Raw genomic sequence first — 19,201 nt, forward strand, 5'->3', positions numbered from 1 at the left:
TCAATGATGTGGATGTCAAAAAACCAGAAATGGTTCTCAATTACAGTATCATAAAACAAGGAATTGCTCAGTGCCCTTGTACACTTGATGCACAGCTGAATGATGTGTTGAATGAAGGTCAGCTTACAATCAAAGATCAGCTCAAAAGTTTTGCCTAATGGACTACAGAAAGAACATCATCATCAAGGAGTTCAGAACTGGAGTGAATACCCCATTGACTGCAAAAGTGCATGCAAACATTTTTAGAGAAAGAAAAGGTAAAATTATTTGCTGTGGTCCACTTCAACAAATGATTGATGTTGGTCTGAACCTATCTCTCAATAAACTCATGCTCAATATCTGACATAAGATGTGGAAGTCATCAAAATAGATATATGTAAAAATGGCTCATTTGGGTTCAGAAAATTTCGTACTTAGAGGAGCAAACAGCATTTCGACCTTCTTCGGTCATCATCATGTTCACAAAGAAAGGAAGAGGTAACTGAAGCTGACCACGTTTGAAAGGGGTTGCATAACTGAGTGTCAGAATGTAGAGGGCATGCTTAGATGTTTGAAAATATAATTTTATATTATTTATTTTATTATTATTATTTATTATATTATTTTTAATATGGGTATAAAGGTGTTTCTTTGTATTGGTTTATTTTGGGCTTGATTTGTTGTGTAAATAAGGCTTCTTTAATTTTGTGTTTGTTTATGTTTGTTTCTTTATTTAGTATTTGGGTGTTTTTATGGTTATGTTGTGTTTGTTTGATTTGCAGTGTTCAAAACATGTGAAGGTGACTTTTTAATGTTCTTTGAATCTGGTTTCCATTTTTCTACTTGTTTCTCCAATACAGAAGTTATGGCAGTTATCACATTGTATTTTATAAATAATGTTGGTGTGGTGTTTGTCAGTGTAGTTTTTAAATAGACCTTAGTTTTGTGTCTGTTTTTTTTAATAAATTTCATATTAACTGGAATGTCATATTTTGTTAATAGTTTTTGCCAAATGTTGGTTATTTTTCTGCTGATGTTAGGAATATATAGTATGCAGCAGTATATGGTTTCGTGATTTTTAATCCGTGCGATATATTTACTTTTGTTGGTTGATTTTGCTTTTTGCCTAGGTGTATGCGTATAATGTTTTCTACAGTTTGTAGAGGAAAATTATTGATGTTGATGAAGTATTGTTTTATTTTGTCTAATTCATTGTTAATTTTATCTGATGAGCATAGTTTTATGGCTGTGCTTATTTGGTTTCTTAGAATGTTGAGTTTTTGTTTTATTTCATGTGCTGAGTCCCAAGGAATGTATAGTCCAGTATGGGTGATTTTTTGGTGGATTTCTGTTTTAAATTGTGTACCTGTTCTTGTAATTTTGAGGTTAAGAAATGATATTTGATTGCTTTTTTCTTGCTCCCATGTGAAGCTGATGTTAAATAACCCCTTTCAAACATGTGGTCAGCTTCCAGTCAGTTACCTCTTCCTTTCTTTGTGAACCTAACGATGACCAAAGAAGATCGAAACGTTGTTCACTCCTCTCTCGAAAAAAATGTTCTCAACCCAAACAAGCCATTTTGCATACATATTTTTTCTCTACAAGTGGGTTTTCTTGACATCACTGATTGTCAAAATAGAGTCCATTTGCAACAATAGGAGGAAGTTGTGCAGTGATAACATTAATCTTTACACTAAAAAGTGTGACACTCACAACACAGCCTTGAAGGACTCAAAGTTCCTGTGGAAAACAACAGAAAAGTGTCAAGCCCACACAAAATTGGAATTGGTGGTCCATTAAAAGTTTTGAATAAAGTGGGTAAATGACCACACAACCCATATGAATGGAGATCTTGCAAAATGCCATACCTCCACATTGTGTCCTAAGCCTTCTCATGGTCAAAGAATATAGAAATAAGAAGTTTTCCACTGAAAAAGGCTTTTGATCGATATTTAAAGTCGAATTAGGCGGTCCACAGTGAAGAGCTGTCATTGTAACCCACACTGGGCAGTTGAGAGGAGGTTGTTTGATTTGAGGAGCAAACAAGATGAGCATTAATTATCCTCTCTAAAACATTACAGAGATAGCTTGTCAAAGCAATTTGACAATAGTTTGAAGGAATCTTGGGATTCCTCCCAAGTTTAGAAATGGAGGACAAAAGCTTGGCACTAAGCATCAAGAAAAAAATTTTCCTGTCAGACTCCATTAAAAACAACCAAAAGAATAGCAAGAGAGGCAGGAGAGAGATGGCACAGCGTCTCATTGTGAATATTATCAGGTCCAACTGATGTACTGCCAAACAGAAGAAGAGCAAGCTTGAGTTCCACCAGTGGAAAGGGGTAATTATAATAATGAGACATCTGTCCAAAAGGAAAAAAATTATCACTCTGCCTGAGACTTAATGGCCATGAAGGTGGGGATGAAACAAAAGTGCTAGATACATGAGAAAAGGTTTTGCTGAAAGTATTGACAATGCTCTGGGTATCACTAGTTCCCTAGTCATTGGAGAGCAAAATTGAAAGAGGAGTGAAGTATACTGACACTGTAAACATCTGAGAGGACTGGGAATATATGGCCTTACCTGGCAGTTCAGATTATACATCTTGTAAGAGGCAGGTTGACATCATAACGTAAATGTAAAAATCAGAACACTGGCAGGCAGTATAATTCCATCCTTGCAAATATGCCTTACTTCAGAAACTCCTTGGTTGGAGAAACCAGTGAGAATTTCCTACTTAGCAATGTTCTTCAAATCGCTCTCAACAACAATTTCTTGTAAGGAATTCAAAGTAGCATAGGGAGTAACCTCAACGAGCATATTTCAATGGCCTTCAAATGCAAGACAAGTTCACTGTGTTTTGGGGTGGATGTTTCCACCAAGATGTTCCCAGAATGTAGCTTCTTGACTGACTGAGGAAAGCCAGTAAGCTCCTCTCGTCCTAAAGATTTGTCTGACAAAGAATGTAGTATCAGAAAATGAGGTACAGATGTAGAAGAAGGCCAAGACTGCTGTTAAGAGTCTTCAAGACGTGGTTGTTTACCAATGAGCTATTTTTTATTATTTTATTTTATTTGGACTTGTGGGTCACATGATAAGAAAAGAAAGTTTCAGTGCCCACTGATGCCAAACAAGGACAGTGCAGCAATGCCATGGTTTTGTAAGCATTATTATCCAAACACCAGCATCAGACACAATGTCCACAACACCCACTGAGAACATTCAACACTAGTACACAATTGACCCTAGCCCAAGTGGACCAGCTGACTGATTTGTGGGGGAGGCCATCTATTTACAGGAATTCAAGACCAAAGTGACATGTTGGGGTTAAAGCCCTCAACCACCACGATCCTCTCCTTCCCTTCACTAATTGTCATGCACAGCAAATACATGGGTGGATGTTTATATCCCAGAAAAAGTAAAGTTAAAGTACCAAACATTCTGTGGGAGGCCCACTCACCACGTACATGAATCCATCTTGAGTGGTAAATGGTCCATGGACAGTTTAAGGTCAGACTCACCATCCTTTAGAGAAGTTAGTTATTATGGAAACTGGAATAATAGGCAATAGTGAATAATTATGTCCACCAGCTTAAATACAAATGAGAATAAAGGAAATTGTTCTAAATGCAGGAAAAATCTGGAACATCACTGTCAGGGGCAGATGAAGGATCATAAAAGTGTGGAGTTAACTTTTTCTCCAGAGCTTATTATGATCATGACAAAGATTAAGTTTATAAAAAAAATAACTAAACCTTAACAATGATCTTCTTTGAGCAAAGGCTGACATTACAGCTCCAAATGTTCTACTTTATCAACTCATGATCATAATTATAAAATGTATCTGGGTTAATGATTGCATTCGATGGCAGAGCTCATTAAACTAAAGCTCTATAAAATGAAGAAAATAAATCTAAAATACTTTTTTTTTTTTTACAGTGAAACATTATGAAACCAAGCCAAAGACCTCAATCTATTATCAATTAATTGTTTTACAAGTAAAGAGATACCTACCTTGATCCAGAGCACTCAGAAGCACATGATCCCATCCTTCAGCACAGGCCGACAAACAGTATGGTAAAATTGAAAATCTCCGTTCCTGTTGTAATTTATCAGCAACTATTCTGCATGTTACTTGTGCATACATGTATCTAATGAAAATTAATTGTAAAAAACATGTTTGACATATAATAAAGTAAGTACAATAAAACTTAACAATTCACACAATAGTTTTATTACTAAACTTTAAACTTTTTAAAGTTGGATGAAAGTCATAAAAAGGATACAAAACCCAGTTATGTGTGCCAAATAAAATACATCTTACATTTAGCAATCTGACTTTCAATTTTACCATGTGCAACACCACTTGTTATCCATCTCATTTCATACATTTTATACAACTGCACAGCTCTCATGCATTTAACAAAACATATATTTCTAGTAAAACCCCTAATATTTTTCCCTGAATACAGACACATAATTAATGTCCCATTGCCATGAAATGTATAATAAAGTTTAATCTGATAAAATAAAATATTTTTCTATAAATCAACATACACAATTACAAATTCTTCTTATTCAGGCATATATAAGATGAGCAATTACTCTTTCTGACCATGCACCCTAATTAATAACCTATTCATATAATGAATAGGTTGGCCATTATTAACCTGTGACATACAAGGTTAAATGTATGTAAATTTAATGATTTTGAATTTACAAGCAGGAAGACTTATAACAAAGACTAAAAAAGCTTGTTATTCGGTATAGACTTATCTGAGAGAGAGAAGTCGAATCTTGGAGAAATCCTTTCCTGAATAATGGCCTTTCGCCATGGGTGTAAAGATCTATGCCTATATTCTCACCACAGCAACAGTTGTGAAAACGACCTGAATCTCTTTCACCCAGATTTAAGTTTTCCACTTATGAACGGCCTCAGTATACAACAAGCACAGGCACTAATTAATGTATAATCTGGCGAGTTCGAGACTGAATGGGTCAGTTTTTGTGAGAGTCTGGTCAATTCCATCCAAAATGTAAGAGAAGGGAGATATTGCTGGTCAACCACAGCTGTCAGTCTGAGATTATTTGAAAGTCAGTGGGACAAAAGTCACCAGTTAACAACAGTGATCAATAGTGCAGTTGTGAGCTCTTCTGTGATAAGAAGCATGCTACCAGAACTGCTAAGAGTCTTAGAAAACCTATGGTATTTCAGAGCTTATAAAAATTTCTCCACCAAGAAAAAGGGAGCTAATATTCATCTAAATGATGGAATCCTGGACAATAGTTATTTAACAGTAGCTCCAATATTGTGGATGTATTAGCCTAGAATTGACTGAGACTATCTGATAAAGGCTGTTGCTACTCCTCACAGGTTCTTGTGGATGAAAGTAAGAGTTATCTTCCAACACTTAAAGGCACAGCTAAGGAAAATCTGAACCATTTCCTCTAACAGTTGAGTTATGAAATGAAATGAATATATGCAGGGACAATAAGTACAACATTTAATGCTGAATTTGTATACTTAACTCAATTAAGCACTTGAATGAGAAGTAAAAATCTGAAAGTATTCATCTGGCTGTGCAAGAGAAGTTACACAAAATTCTAGTGAAGGAGCAGCAAGACAGCCCTAATAGTTGCCCAAAACCCTAATGACGACTTTCTGATCTGGGTTGAGCTACCAGTAGCTGAGATAAATAGCCCAATTGTAAGATCAATGATGAAAAGAAGTGACTTTCCTTCTTTCCCAAGATATTGATTGGTGTTTCATGGTGAAATGTATGCACTACACTGTGTGATTTACACTTGATTATAACACAGTTAATATGATTCTTTTACAAAATTAACAGAACTCAAAGGGAATTGTGACACTTACTTTTCAAGCTTTTTTGTTTGTTGGGATTTACACAAAGTTACATGAGGGTTATTTGTAATAGCCATCACTAATTATGAAGTGATGAACTAGATGAACTAGCAAACTTTCACTAAGAAATGTTTACAAATTGATATTATAGTTTATATATTACTACACAGTTAAGATGACTGAAGTTTTCAGATTAATGCCTAGAACTTAAACAGTATGTAAGAAATTGAGGATATTGTCATTAGACACGTGAAAGCAACGTAGTGTTGCAGCAAGAGGAAAATAAATCAATTCTTCATTAAATAGAATAATAATAAGGTCAGAATACACTGCTATAAACAACACTTGACCAAACAGAAAATAAACTAGGGCATCTAAAAGTAGGAATTTTGAAATGTTATGCAAAGTACATTAGAAGCAAGAGCAATGTTCCCTGTTTTGTTTAGACTAAAATTGGTTTAGAAATTTTTTTTTTTCAGAAATTATTATTTATATTTATTTTAATCAAAATATTTAGTTAGATAAAGAAATCAATTTGATTTTTTAAAGAAAAAATCACGACTAGTCACTGATTTAAACAAATCAACTCAAGATATTGAATCATTTTCACCCGAGTAATGCCAGATACTCTAATTTTTCATAAATGCTTTCTTATCTTGTATCAGGTTAAATTAATATTGAAAGGCCTACACACACACATTTGAATTAATGTTAAATATGTCTTTATTATAGTTCATACAATTCCATATCTGCTGTATGTGTTTGTTGTAGTGATATGTATATAAAAACATTTTTACTTTTATTTTGTGCTTTATATGAAATGAAATCTTTAGGGTGTATATTCTTACTTATTTCTTTTTATTGGTATTGATACCAGTAACATGACTAGCGTGCACACTGAGAATATCATAATAAAACATTATGTTTTGTTAATTTGTAACAAGTAATTGTTCAGGGAACATGTTAAGTAACAGTGCTAGTTCTCAGTCCAACAAGTGAAATTTTCAAGCAAAGAGGTAAAACCCAACATTTTTACTAATTTAAAAGTAAACTTTCTTCAATCCAGTAAGTATATATCTTCAGTCTCTTCATTCTGACTGAGTTGAAACATTTGATTGATTTTGTCTTTATTATAAGTGTTCAACCTCAGCCAAAACCTTAATTCAGTTTTGTTGGTTTGTTTTGAATTTTTGCACAAAACTACATGAGAGCTACCTGCACTAGCCAACCCTAATTTAGCAGTGTAAGAACAAAAAGAAGGCAGCTAGGCATCACCATCATTTTTACTTGATGACAGAAAACCACTTGAAATAAAATGTATCTCAGAATGGCTGGTATGGGTATTAACACTTTTATTACAATGAAATAGAGAACAATGTTTTGACTTAGGAAGGTCAAAATGTTGTTCTCTGCTTATCAATAAAGTGTTGATACCCATACCAGCAGTTCAGATACACCATCATCTTTACCAACCAATAGTAGACATTGACCCATAATATTATAATGCCACCACAGCTAAGAATGTGAGCATGTTTGGCGTGATAGAGATTTGAACCTGTGGCCCTCATATTAGGAGTCAAGCATCGTAACCATGTGAACATCCCAAGCCAGGTTATCTGTTGTGTTCAACTAGGGGAATCAAACCCTTGATTTGAGCATTATAAATATGAAGACTTACAACTCATAATTCAGATTTACACCACTGTATACTTCCTACATCAACCTCCTGTTATCTGTGGGATCCACCCATAAGTACTATTTAGTATTAGTTGTCAGTCCAGAAAACATGATAAAGCACTGTGAAATACAACTCACAGATTTTATTTTTCATATATGTTATCAAGTTGAAAATGGCACATGCTCTTTGCTATGACATTTCTTTAAAATGTGATTTGGTAACTGTGTACCTTTCCAACGTGAGAACACACACACACAAGGAAAGACTTTCTGAATATTTGCTTTAATATGGTTTTAAAATTTTTTGAAAGAAACCATCACAGCTATAAATAAATTTTTATTTTACTATATACTCTCCAACTTTCACTTTTGTTTTCCTAAGCTATCAAATTTAATGTCTTATGATAAACAATGAACTAAACATCATAATAAAACATTGTTGAACTATGTACATTTATTAGTGTTAAACTGTAATACAGATTTCTTCATCACCAATTCAAGTCTTCTAAGCTTTATAAATACCATTTTCTTATGCTAATTGATGCTTCAGTTTAATTTTATGTCAATGAACAAAACCATATACTGAAAAACTAAGTTTATTCTAATAGTCAGTGTGTCCATTAATATCTAATAAACACTAATAAGATCCTACTTCTCTATTTGGATATAATTAAGAAAACAAAAACAAAGGAATGAACAAAAGGTTAGTGATATAAAGATGATAGATTTATGTACAAACATTCTGAAATTGTAATTTTCTACCCCATTGTTTTCCATATTCCAGAGCAAAAGTTTTGATTAAATGTTTTTAAGCAGTCATACCTGGACACAAATAACATCTTACAAACAATGAAATTTTAATTACAATTTCTACTCTGAAAGATATTTTAAAGAATGGGATTACCATTTTCAGGCAGTTTACTTACAATTGGAATATAAGCTGGTTGAAGTGTTGAATACAATTTGTCACTTAACCAACAAAAAAGATATAAAGATACACGACTTTTCTTCAAGCAGCAACAGTAATCGCTTCAGAAATACTAGAGCACAAAACACATGTTAACATCAGTATAAGTACCCATGAACTGTTTAACAAAATCTTTACACCATGGATTAATAAGTTGTTTCTTACACTAGGTTTATTATCTTACATTTAATTCTAGAATTTAAGCTAGAAGCTTTCTAATCACTTGTTGCAATATTTTCTCATTAAAATAGTAAAAGTGACATGTAAAGCATACATTCATAAATTTGGTACCAGTTACTACCAAAGCTATATATTATAATCCTTATTTGTCTGTTAATACACATACCCAGAGGACATAAAATTTTGTAAATTCTTAGGGTCTTTAAAGGATTTTGTTAATGTGTTAAAAACGTAATAAACACTGATGTAAAATGTACGACTACAATCCACTGATTGCAGAAAAACATTTTTATGTCAATAGCAGTTGTTTAACCATAATAATACGAGTTAAAGTATTAATTTAATTTACCATTTTTTATGAGAAGTTATAATCATCACTTCACATTTTCAACTTTCACAAATGATAAGTGTGAACATTATTCCAAAAACACAACTGACAATTAAATACAGATGTAATATCTTGTGTTTTATAAATATTTAGAATTAATGAGTGTGTAATAAATAAAAAAGAAAGATACTCAATGCTGGATTTCTACTTCCAGTATCAACTAGTCACGGTGTTTAGTCAATATAAAACCTTAAAGATTGTCAAGTTTAAATGATGGAAAAGTACATATAACATACACACAAACATATGTAGGTGTATAAAGATTACATTTCATACACCTCACTGGTTAAAAGAAAACAGTCTTTCAATTGACAATAAAAACAGAAAAAGATAGTGTTGGCAGGAGAAATAAGACAAATTTGTCACAAATGTATTTTAGAGTTTTCTTTACTGATGATTGCTGTGTTAAATTTAAAACAAATAACTTTTTTGTGAGTACATTTGTCATATACTAAAGGTGGTCATGTTTCTTTCTTTTTTTTTAAAACAAGTTTATTTCAAAGATCACTAGGTATATCACCATATTCTACATCTTAGAAACTTACAAAGCCACTTTAAAATTCGTCATGTTTCCGTGTGTTGTCAGTTTGCTCTTTCACAACAACATGAACATTTACATGAACATGAATTTCATGGCTTCCTAATAGGTAACTTTTGACAGTCTCAGAGATAACAGATTCTGATGAGAACAGTGTTTTAAAGTGAGAAACATCAAACTTTGACCAACTTGGATATAAGACAGTGTTTTGAATTTTGGAATGAATGTGCACATTTTCAGCTGTATTCCCACAACTAGATGTTTTCTCATTAAATCTTACACTCTGTTTATGTACATCACTGAGGTCGTGAATGTGATTAGCAAACCTGTGGAACTTTTTATAATCAATTTTGGCATCTTTTAAGGAAACTTCATTCAAGACACCTTCTCTTCTATCAGAGCTGGCAGTGGTCAAAATTGTAGCATATTGTTCTGAATCATATGATAAGACTTTCTGAGCAGTATCTGGTTGTTTCTTGCCAGGGTAAAATGGTTTCTTTATCCTTTCCTCCTGAGTCCAGATGTTGGAGAACAAATCCTGCACAGAGTTATGCTGAATAAAATCAGATCTATGTAAACTGTTAGTAACCATCCACCACCACCTGAACTATGCACATTGCCTATTTTGTTAGGTAGAGAATTAAAACAGTGTTTTCTCTCAAATAACCCTTTTAACTTTTAAACAATCAAACTCCAGACATTCTTCCAACAGAGGGAGGAGGAGCATAAGGAACTCTGCGGAGACGATGACGTCTCTTGCGAGGCTGTTTGCCTAAACGGAGCCATTGATTGAGAAGAGCCATTCCCACCACCAAAATTAAAAGACACCAAATAAAGACAAAGTGTTAGAACGAAGGTCGGAGGGATGGATGCTCACAATCTGTTGAGTTTCCCATGGAAGCTTGGACAATGAATGTGGTAACCCATTCTGTCTGAAGGGCAGAGGAACATCAAGACCAACTGAGAGAAGTTTCTGAGCTCTGTACAAGTTGCTGAAAAAACATTTAAACTTATTAATACATTATTTTTTACCATAAATTAATATATTTTCTATTGAAGATAATGTTAACAAATGTGAAACTTGAAAATATACTCATAAACATCTGAACTTTGCATTCAAGAAGAATTATTTAAAAATAAATATTTTACTGTGTATTAATAGTATATCACACTAGAGAATTGACCAGAAACAATCTATAAGCATAATGAACTTTTGTTATCTTTTTGATATAGCGAACACTTACAACAGAAAGGTCTGTCCTATTCAAATACAATATAAAGGATATACCTGAAGACACACCACTGTTCTGTTTAAACATGTACTATGTCCTCTATATAAACAACAAAATTATATTTTATCAATTTACTGTTGTATTACTATAATGTAATTCTGTGCACAAGTATATTATATTAACATATTTACTTGTTTATTGGAAATCCCTACACAGACTCCTTGGTAACATGTAATGCTTACATGCAATATTATTGTACAATTGTGATCTAATCAAAGTGAGACATTTGTTTAAGGCAAAAAAAAGAGGAAGTACCAGCTGCAACCACTAACCTTGGAGCAGATTTATTTAAAGGAAAAGGTGTTGTCCATGATAAATGCAGGCAAAGGCGAAGTGGTCGAGTTTGTGGGGTGCCCAAATGATGTTCCAAAACTTTGGAGTAGCGATAAAGATGATTTCCTGAAATTTAAATAAAAATTCTTTTGCTTCAAGGAATGCATGTAGTGAGATGTTGCATGATATAACCTGAACTTTTCTCATTCATGCTGGGTGATTTACTGTCATTTGCATAATTTAAATATGGTTTAAAGAATATTACCAGAATAAGATTACATAAAAACAGGTGTAAATTGTTATGACCCTGAGGCTGTTAGGATAAATAATTTTTAATTTACTTTTATAATCTGCAATCATTATAGAACTACAAAAAAAAAGTACTTCAGGTTTATTTCATTATTTTTGTGTGGTGGTTATCATGTCAGTCAAATGGACTGAGCCCATATAGTAAAGAAAATAACAAACTGAATCAAATTTTCCTGAAATTTTTGGTATTCTCTAGCAGTTTTTAAGTGGAGTTTGAAACCTGTAATATGGAAAAGGTATTTTTATTCTTAATATCAAAATTATCTTACAATCAGACTATTCAAGATAACTAAAGTAAATTTACAGACAAATTTTGTTACAAATACTTTTTTTGTGCACAATATACCTGTAATGTTTGTTACATTTTGTAAAGATGCATTAAGTTAAACTGAATCATATAATTTATAGCAAACATTAATTTTTCCAATATGGATTTGGTTCAGTGGAGTGAATTTTTTTTTACCTAACATAATACCTTTTTAATTTTCCCATTTTAGTTTAAGTTAAAAAATGTACATAAATAAATAAAAATACAAATAAAATAAATTTAACATTTACTTCATGTCTGAAGCCTTTTGCCTTGTAAACTGGGCTTCATTAACCCTAAATGATTCTCCTAAAGTTGGTTGTCCAAAACATAATTCATGTAGCTTTTAAATAAACATTTCAAAAAAACAAATAACAATTAAAATAATAAAACAGAATGCCCTAAAATTACTATAATTTATCTGGTTTTCTAACTGACCAGTAAAATAATTTAAAATATTTCATTGTTTATTCGAGTGCTGACTTCAGTCTTCACTCAATAATATTCAGTTGGAAAATAGCATATTTTATCAAAATAAATTAATATAAAGAGGTCACAATCATATAAACATCAAAATAGGCTTTCTATTGGTTACAGATGTGTACCATTTGCAAGTAAGTTTAAGTAAATAAGAGACTGCAAAACCATGAAGAGTTGGGAAGAGTTTTGGTGGGTATAACAAATGTACTGGTATCTCACACAATAGAGAAGGCAGGAGATTCTTATTTTAATTCAATTTTAATTATCCTTATTTTGTATACTTAAATGTTGGACACTCTGAAACACATATAAAAGGAAGAAAGAAAATTTTAAATGGAGAATTCAGAGTAAAGTGGCATCACATGAGACATAGAAGCTAATTTATTTAAATATTTTCATTTACATTAAGATATCAAAACTTATATAATATTAAAATCTAAATTATAACCTACACTTTGAGGCCAACGTTATTGACATATCTTGAAAATAAAGCTGTTTAATCAAATTTTAAATATCTGTAAAAGTCAGGACATGCACACTTTGACCCCCACCTGGACATACAGTTACCATAATCTAGTACTTTTTTTATCAATAAAATGTAAAGCGAAGTATTTAAACTGATGAAATAAACTACAACATTCCAAAGTCAATTTTCATGTAATGAAAATGTATTTCCAATAGATAAGTATCTCTCACATAAATAGCTATTCTCATTCACTACTGCCTTCAATATGCAAAAATATTTTATACACATGCAACCTGCCTTCTGTTTCCTCTAAGTTGAAATTGACTGATTTTAGTGTGTCTCTCATACAACAACCCTCCACTAACAAGAGTGCAACTCCCTATATTCGATTCTACTTAACTATTACTTTGCATTTTGGCAGTAAATGGAAGCATTAGTTTTCAAAGGGGAAGAAAGGTTTGAAGTGTGATAAGAGGCAAGTATCTATCAGAAACACACTTTGAGTATAAGAAAATTATTACTTCAATAAAGTACACTACCTCTACTGACACAAATAACTAGAATCCCACACTGAGTAGGTGGAGGGATCAATATGAAGGAAAGAAAGTAGCATCTTTCAAAAGTGTACAAAGGAAACTGCCTAAGATAAGATAGTCAGATTATAAGACCTGATGTGGAAGACTGTACCACTGCTAAATCAGGTATATTCTTCATTCTTCATAAAAAATGTTGCAAATATGGATGGAAAAATACAGGAGCATATCCAAGCGGGAAAAAAACTATGACTGGACAGTGATTCAAAGCATGCAATATTCATTAAACTCAATTCCTTTAAAATATAAAAGTGTGTACAATGAAACAGATGCACCCTAAGTATAGAGTGGTGAGGGCATGACATACCGTACATGTTAAGTCAACTACATTCAAAACCTATGCTGCAGGAAACTGACATCCACAATAGGGTAGAATGAGGACCATACCAATAGTATGTCAACTACAATCAAAAACCCAGCCACTGGGTACTGACATCCATGTGGGGGAAGGAAAGAAAGTCATACCACCAGCAAGTCAACTAAAATCCAAAACCTAGGCCACTTCGAACCAACATCCACGTGGAAGTAGGAAAGAGAAACACACTATCATCACCTCAAATTCAAAAACCAGAGGGAATCATGACCCTCACCCCCAACTCCTGGACAAGGTACATGGTAGTTTAAAATGATATATCAATCCAGGAACCCAACATCCAGTAGTGAAAAGATGTCTACATATTATGAATCAACTCCCTCAAAAGTGAAAATGAACAGAAGTAACCCAGATGCAATAACCCCCTTGGAACAATATACATCAAGGGATTGTGGAAGAGGAAAAACCATAACAATCTATAATTACCTCCACTGTATCTAGAACACGAATGAATTATAATTGAGGGAGGAATATAGACATCCATAATACATGTATGAGGACTTATGTTGGTTGGTTCTACTCTAAATCTAAAACCTGACAACTAGGAGCCAACACCCACATAGGAGTAGGATGAGGGATTCCAACTGAAGGGATGAACTGCAATTTTGATGTCTAACATCATCTACACCAGCAGACCACCACAGCCCTACTCTCTTCTGAATAGTTTTAAATAATTTCTATATTTTGTTTGAATTTCATTATCACATTCAGGAGGATGTCTCTATGGTCCACCACCCCAACAGTTTGGAACTGGAAAGTAGTAATTACTTTCTAACTCCACTAGAAGAAAAGAGATGAAGGAGATGGAGGAATGATAACAGCTGAGATGTTGCAATGTAGCCATAAAACCATACTTAGAAAATCAGATTATACTAATTTATTCAATACAAAGCATGGCAGGGATAGCAGCTATCTACTTCTAATTTACTCATGTTGTCCATGAGTAAGTATTGTCTGGGACAAGCAAACTTATGAAGCAATTCTATCTTGAGGATAAACCTACAAGTGCTCTTGTGGATCACCCATCTCTGCAATGTGCACTGCATGGCCATGAAATTATAATACAAAATTTGACATGGCATAACATTGTGGAACTGAGCATTTGAAAAATACCTGGTCAGGTACCACTCACAACAAAGTGGGATTCAGTAAGAAAAAGAGGAGCAGTCTCTTGAAAAAGAGGAATATATACAAGAAAACATAACTTGCCCAGTCACAGTCTCAAGAAAGTGTAAAGGATTGCCAGGTGACTGACAATAGTCTGAGAAGAAAGAAACAGCTATCCAAAGCAAAGAATGGGAGACGAACATATGACACGTAGTTCCAGTGCTAAACAGATGATGTATCTTCAAATGACAGCAGGGAAGACATGCAGAGAGAAAAGAAGGTACATGACAGGAATGAAGGCACTAGAAAGTGAGAAGGTAGAGGAAAGCTGAGAAAAGCTAGGTCATCTGAAAATGGGTTCTGGTATTACAGGAGGAAGACAAGCAATATTGGAAGCATGTAGAGTTGGCCCTCAAAAACAAAATTAATATTAAGAAATACAAATTATAAGCTAAAGGTAAAAAAATGTTAGCATAAATTAAACAAAAGTGAAATAGTCAATACACTGGAAATGTTAACATTGTGTAGTGACATATGCATATGGATAGAATATTCTGTGATGAATAAAAGATAAATTACACTGCACAACAAAGTTTTTGCTTCTTGAATACTGATGGGTGTTCCTTATAGATTTTTGGATGCTGATCACGAAAATCACATCCAAATTTGCCCATCATATACCGTTTCATCAAAATCTTCAGTTTTGTCATGTTTTTCTTATATTTATGTCCAAAATTTTTTGTTTCTGTAAGAGACCTATGAACAATGTTTTGTGCAGTCTGGGCACGTCCAGGCATGAAGTAAGGCCAAATTGGAAGCTGTTCTGTGGAAGTATGCAGCCCGAGCATGCCGTAGCCAGTTTGACACTGTCTCAGCAGGCTATAAAAGTGGCTTGCATACACAGATGCTGCTCATTGTATTAATATAGACCTTATAGTGTGTACATATTGTTTCAGAATATAGCATTGCTTCAGTAGCACTGTAACAAGCAAGTTAGATGTTATAGACGTTTTACAGGACGATTGGTGTCAGTTAATATGTCTCGTCAATGTCGTAACAGCCACAATACATTCTGCTGTATTTGTGATGAGTATATGCTTGTTCATCAGAGATGCTCAATAACTGCTCTTGTGAAGAAAGCATATCATCTGTACTTTGCCTGTAAAATTTGTGATCAAGACCAGGAATAGGCACCTCACATTTGTTGTGTGACACATGCTGTCCCAATGATAAGGCGAGAACAGAAAGACCATGTGACGGACTGTTATTTCTGTTTGACTAATGTGTCTGGTTTCTCTGCCAAAAACAAGAAGTCAATTGAATACCTTAATCTGCCTTCAGCCACATGATGAAAGTCTTCCAATTCTGAAACCACCAGAGGAATAAATCTTAAATGAACCAGATGAAGAAACTGCAATGCAGGGAACTGGCAGTGACATTGATCCAAATTTTGAACCGTGCTCCTCAGGCAATCTACATCTCACAACACAGTCAGAATTAAACGATCTGGTCAGAGATTTGGGTCTGTCAAAAGCAAAAGCCAAATTGCTGGGTTCGAGACTGCAGGTATGGTGTTTGCTATCACCAGGTACGAAAATTTCTGTTTTTCGAAGCTGCTAAGATGATATAACCAAATTCTTTGCACAAGTTGACAGTCTCAGTTTCTGTGTTGACATCAAAGGATTGTTCTCTGCTTTGGATTGTGACCATGACCTGCAAGAGTGGCACCTTTTTATTGATTCATCAATGTTAAGCCTCAAAGCTGTTCTGTCACACTATGACAACGTTCACCCTTCAATACCTGTTGGCTATGCAGCACACATGAAAGAAACCTACGAGAACATGAAAATGTTGCTGAAACACATCCAGTACAGCAAGTACATCCAGAATATCTGTGGAGATCTGAAAGTCGTTGATCTGTTACTGGGACTGCAGCTCGGCTATACAAAGTACTGTTGTTTCATCTGTGAATTGGACAGTTGTGCCAAAGAGTCACATTATTCTAGAGAGAGTAAACCACTCTATAAAAAGTTAGTTCTAGGACAGAAAAATGTGGAGCATGAACCGCTTGTCAACCCGGCAAAGATTTTTTTGCCTCCTCTTCACATAAAATTGGGACTTATGAAGAATTTCGTGAAAGCAATGAACAAAGAACGCAAAGGTTTTCGTTATTTAAGACAGATATTCCCAAGAATAACTGAGGCCAAAATCAGAGAGGCCAATTTTATTGGCCCTCAGATCAGACATGCTATGAGTGACAAGCGGTTCGAAGATCTGTTAGTTGGGCCAGAAAAGATTGCCTGGAAAGCCTTCAAAGACGTTATTGACAATTTTCTTGGCAATTACAGAGCCCCACATTACATTCAGCTGATAGACAAACTTCTCAAAGCATACAAAACAATGAAGTGCAACATGTCACTCAAGATTCATTTCCTCCACTCACACTTGGACTTCTTTCCTGCAAATCTCAGTGCTGTCAGTGACGAACACGGTGAAAGGTTTCACCAGGACATTGCTACAATGAAAATACAATATAAGGGCAACTGGAATCCATCAATGCTTGCTGACTACTGTTGGACACTGCAACGTTATGCACTGGACATTGAATACAAATGAAAATCAGGAGCAAAACACTTTTAATTATGTTGAACTTAATAGCGTATTGGAAACATAAACACAATTAAATACATTATTGCCGGTAAACAGTTAACTGTCTATTTCTCAGAGTTCCTACATGATGAAGCAAAACCAAAACTATATTTGTGCATACCCACCAGGTACCTGTCACAATCAGCAAAGACTTTTCAAAAATATTGTTGTGCAGTATTATCTATAAATAAATAAACCTGTAAAAAGAACCACAGGTAAACAGAAAATAGCAGACATTTATTAAGCCTAACTGAACAAGATATTTAACCTAATTATTGATTAATGCAGAAGCAGAACTACCAGTAATCCAAAATAAATACCTGTGAAGCCTAATTGAACAATACAAAACAAAGAATATCACTAAGCCATAAAAAAACAAAAACCTTAACCAAGCAATAAGTGTATACAATATTGGGATAAGTTTGTGTGTACCCTAGCTCAAGAGTTTCACACAAACCTAGTGAATAAGAAGAAAAACAATATACTGAAATTAATAACACATATGCCATTAAAATGAATTACAAGTAATCCTAAAGTTACAAAGATCATGGTGAGCCTAAGTGAATGGTATAGTAAAAAAATACAACCAAGACTAATGGCTAACCTAAACTTCAATAAGAATATCAAATAAAACTTATGTTATAGAACCCAACTAACAACAAATAACAACATTCGAAATAAAAGTATAATTTTTAAGCTTTCCAAAGTTAGTGAACTGTACTGTAAATGTGTAGGTTCCCTAAACTTGGGGTGAGGTCCAAAGAAAGTCAGTTTGTAGGACAATCAATCTCCCAATGAAATAAAGCTGAAAAATCTTCCTGTGAAGTATCGTGACCTGAAGTCTGTGTGAATGTACTAATAGAACATATAACCTCCAAAGTGATAACGGAAAATTCATAATGCAAACTGAACAATCAAACAGAACTGTGTTGGCATAAACAATAAAATGTTTTTGTAGTGAAGTAATAAGTTCTGTAGCCAGGTCAAAATATAAAATAATTCTATATACATAAAAACGGCTGGTTTGGGTTAAGAAAATTTTTTTATGTAGAGGACCGAACAATGTTTCGACCTTCGATCCTCTACATAAAATATTTTCTCAACCCAAACCAGCTGTTTTTACATGTATATTTTTCTCTACAAGTGGGTTTTCTCGTCATCACTGATAAAATAATTTCACTTTGGAATAACTCAACAAGTTGCAAATATTATTATTGTATAATAAAGATTAATCTTTTGAAAGAAATTAATGCCAAGGTATTGAAAAATTTTCTAATAAAACACATGAAGAAAGCATAAACTAAATATTAGAACATGAGAACTGCTAAACTAGAAGTGATAGTTCAGTATAATTGAATAGAGGGAGTCTCATGTGTCAAGTGAGTATGTTGCATTCTTATTGGTAGAAGGTTGTTCTTAATAATAATTTGCAAAAGATACATATTAGAGTCAGTCAATTCCAACTGAGGGAAAATAAAAGGTTTATGATATGCATAAAAAAATTTTTACACATAGAAGGCAGCACTGAATGAGAATAGCTATTTATGTAAAAGGAGGTTAAGTACTTTATCAGAATTACTTACCTTCCATGCGTTGAGGTAAATCAAAGGCTGGTGGAACTGAAAATGGTTTTAGTGTTTCAAACACCGAAACCAAGTTTGCTGTTGAAGCATACTGTAAAATAGCCTCTAACAACCAAAAACAATCTGTAAATGAAAAGAGTCTGTCAGTTTGAGTTTCCTAGAACTATAAGGCTATGTTC

The 19,201-nt window shown here is 33.7% G+C and overlaps 2 protein-coding genes across 3 annotated transcripts in view; both read right to left on the bottom strand.

Moving 5' to 3' along the window:
- LOC143236669 (L-fucose kinase-like) overlaps positions 1–4,140 on the bottom strand; it is a 61,721-nt gene extending 57,581 nt beyond the window's left edge. The window contains exon 1 of one of the 2 annotated variants that reach the window (XM_076475053.1): positions 3,992–4,140. In XM_076475053.1, the coding sequence (XP_076331168.1) occupies positions 3,992–4,124 (133 nt within the window). In that variant the 5' untranslated portion in view covers positions 4,125–4,140. The remainder of the gene's footprint in view (positions 1–3,991) is intronic. The other variant, XM_076475054.1, reaches the window with a different exon arrangement.
- A 3,816-nt stretch (positions 4,141–7,956) lies between these two features.
- Positions 7,957–19,201, bottom strand: part of LOC143236790 (membrane-bound transcription factor site-1 protease-like) — a 68,752-nt gene continuing 57,507 nt past the window's right edge. Inside the window, exons 25-28 of the mRNA XM_076475350.1 lie at positions 19,023–19,145; positions 11,155–11,281; positions 10,468–10,582; positions 7,957–10,128 (exon numbers count right to left, since the gene is read on the bottom strand). Of these exons, the coding sequence (XP_076331465.1) occupies positions 9,607–10,128; positions 10,468–10,582; positions 11,155–11,281; positions 19,023–19,145 (887 nt within the window). The 3' untranslated portion in view covers positions 7,957–9,606. The remainder of the gene's footprint in view (positions 10,129–10,467; positions 10,583–11,154; positions 11,282–19,022; positions 19,146–19,201) is intronic.

The sequence above is a fragment of the Tachypleus tridentatus genome, chromosome 13 (assembly GCF_004210375.1).
Source record: "Tachypleus tridentatus isolate NWPU-2018 chromosome 13, ASM421037v1, whole genome shotgun sequence".
In the NCBI taxonomy this organism is placed as follows: Eukaryota; Metazoa; Arthropoda; class Merostomata; order Xiphosura; family Limulidae; genus Tachypleus; species Tachypleus tridentatus.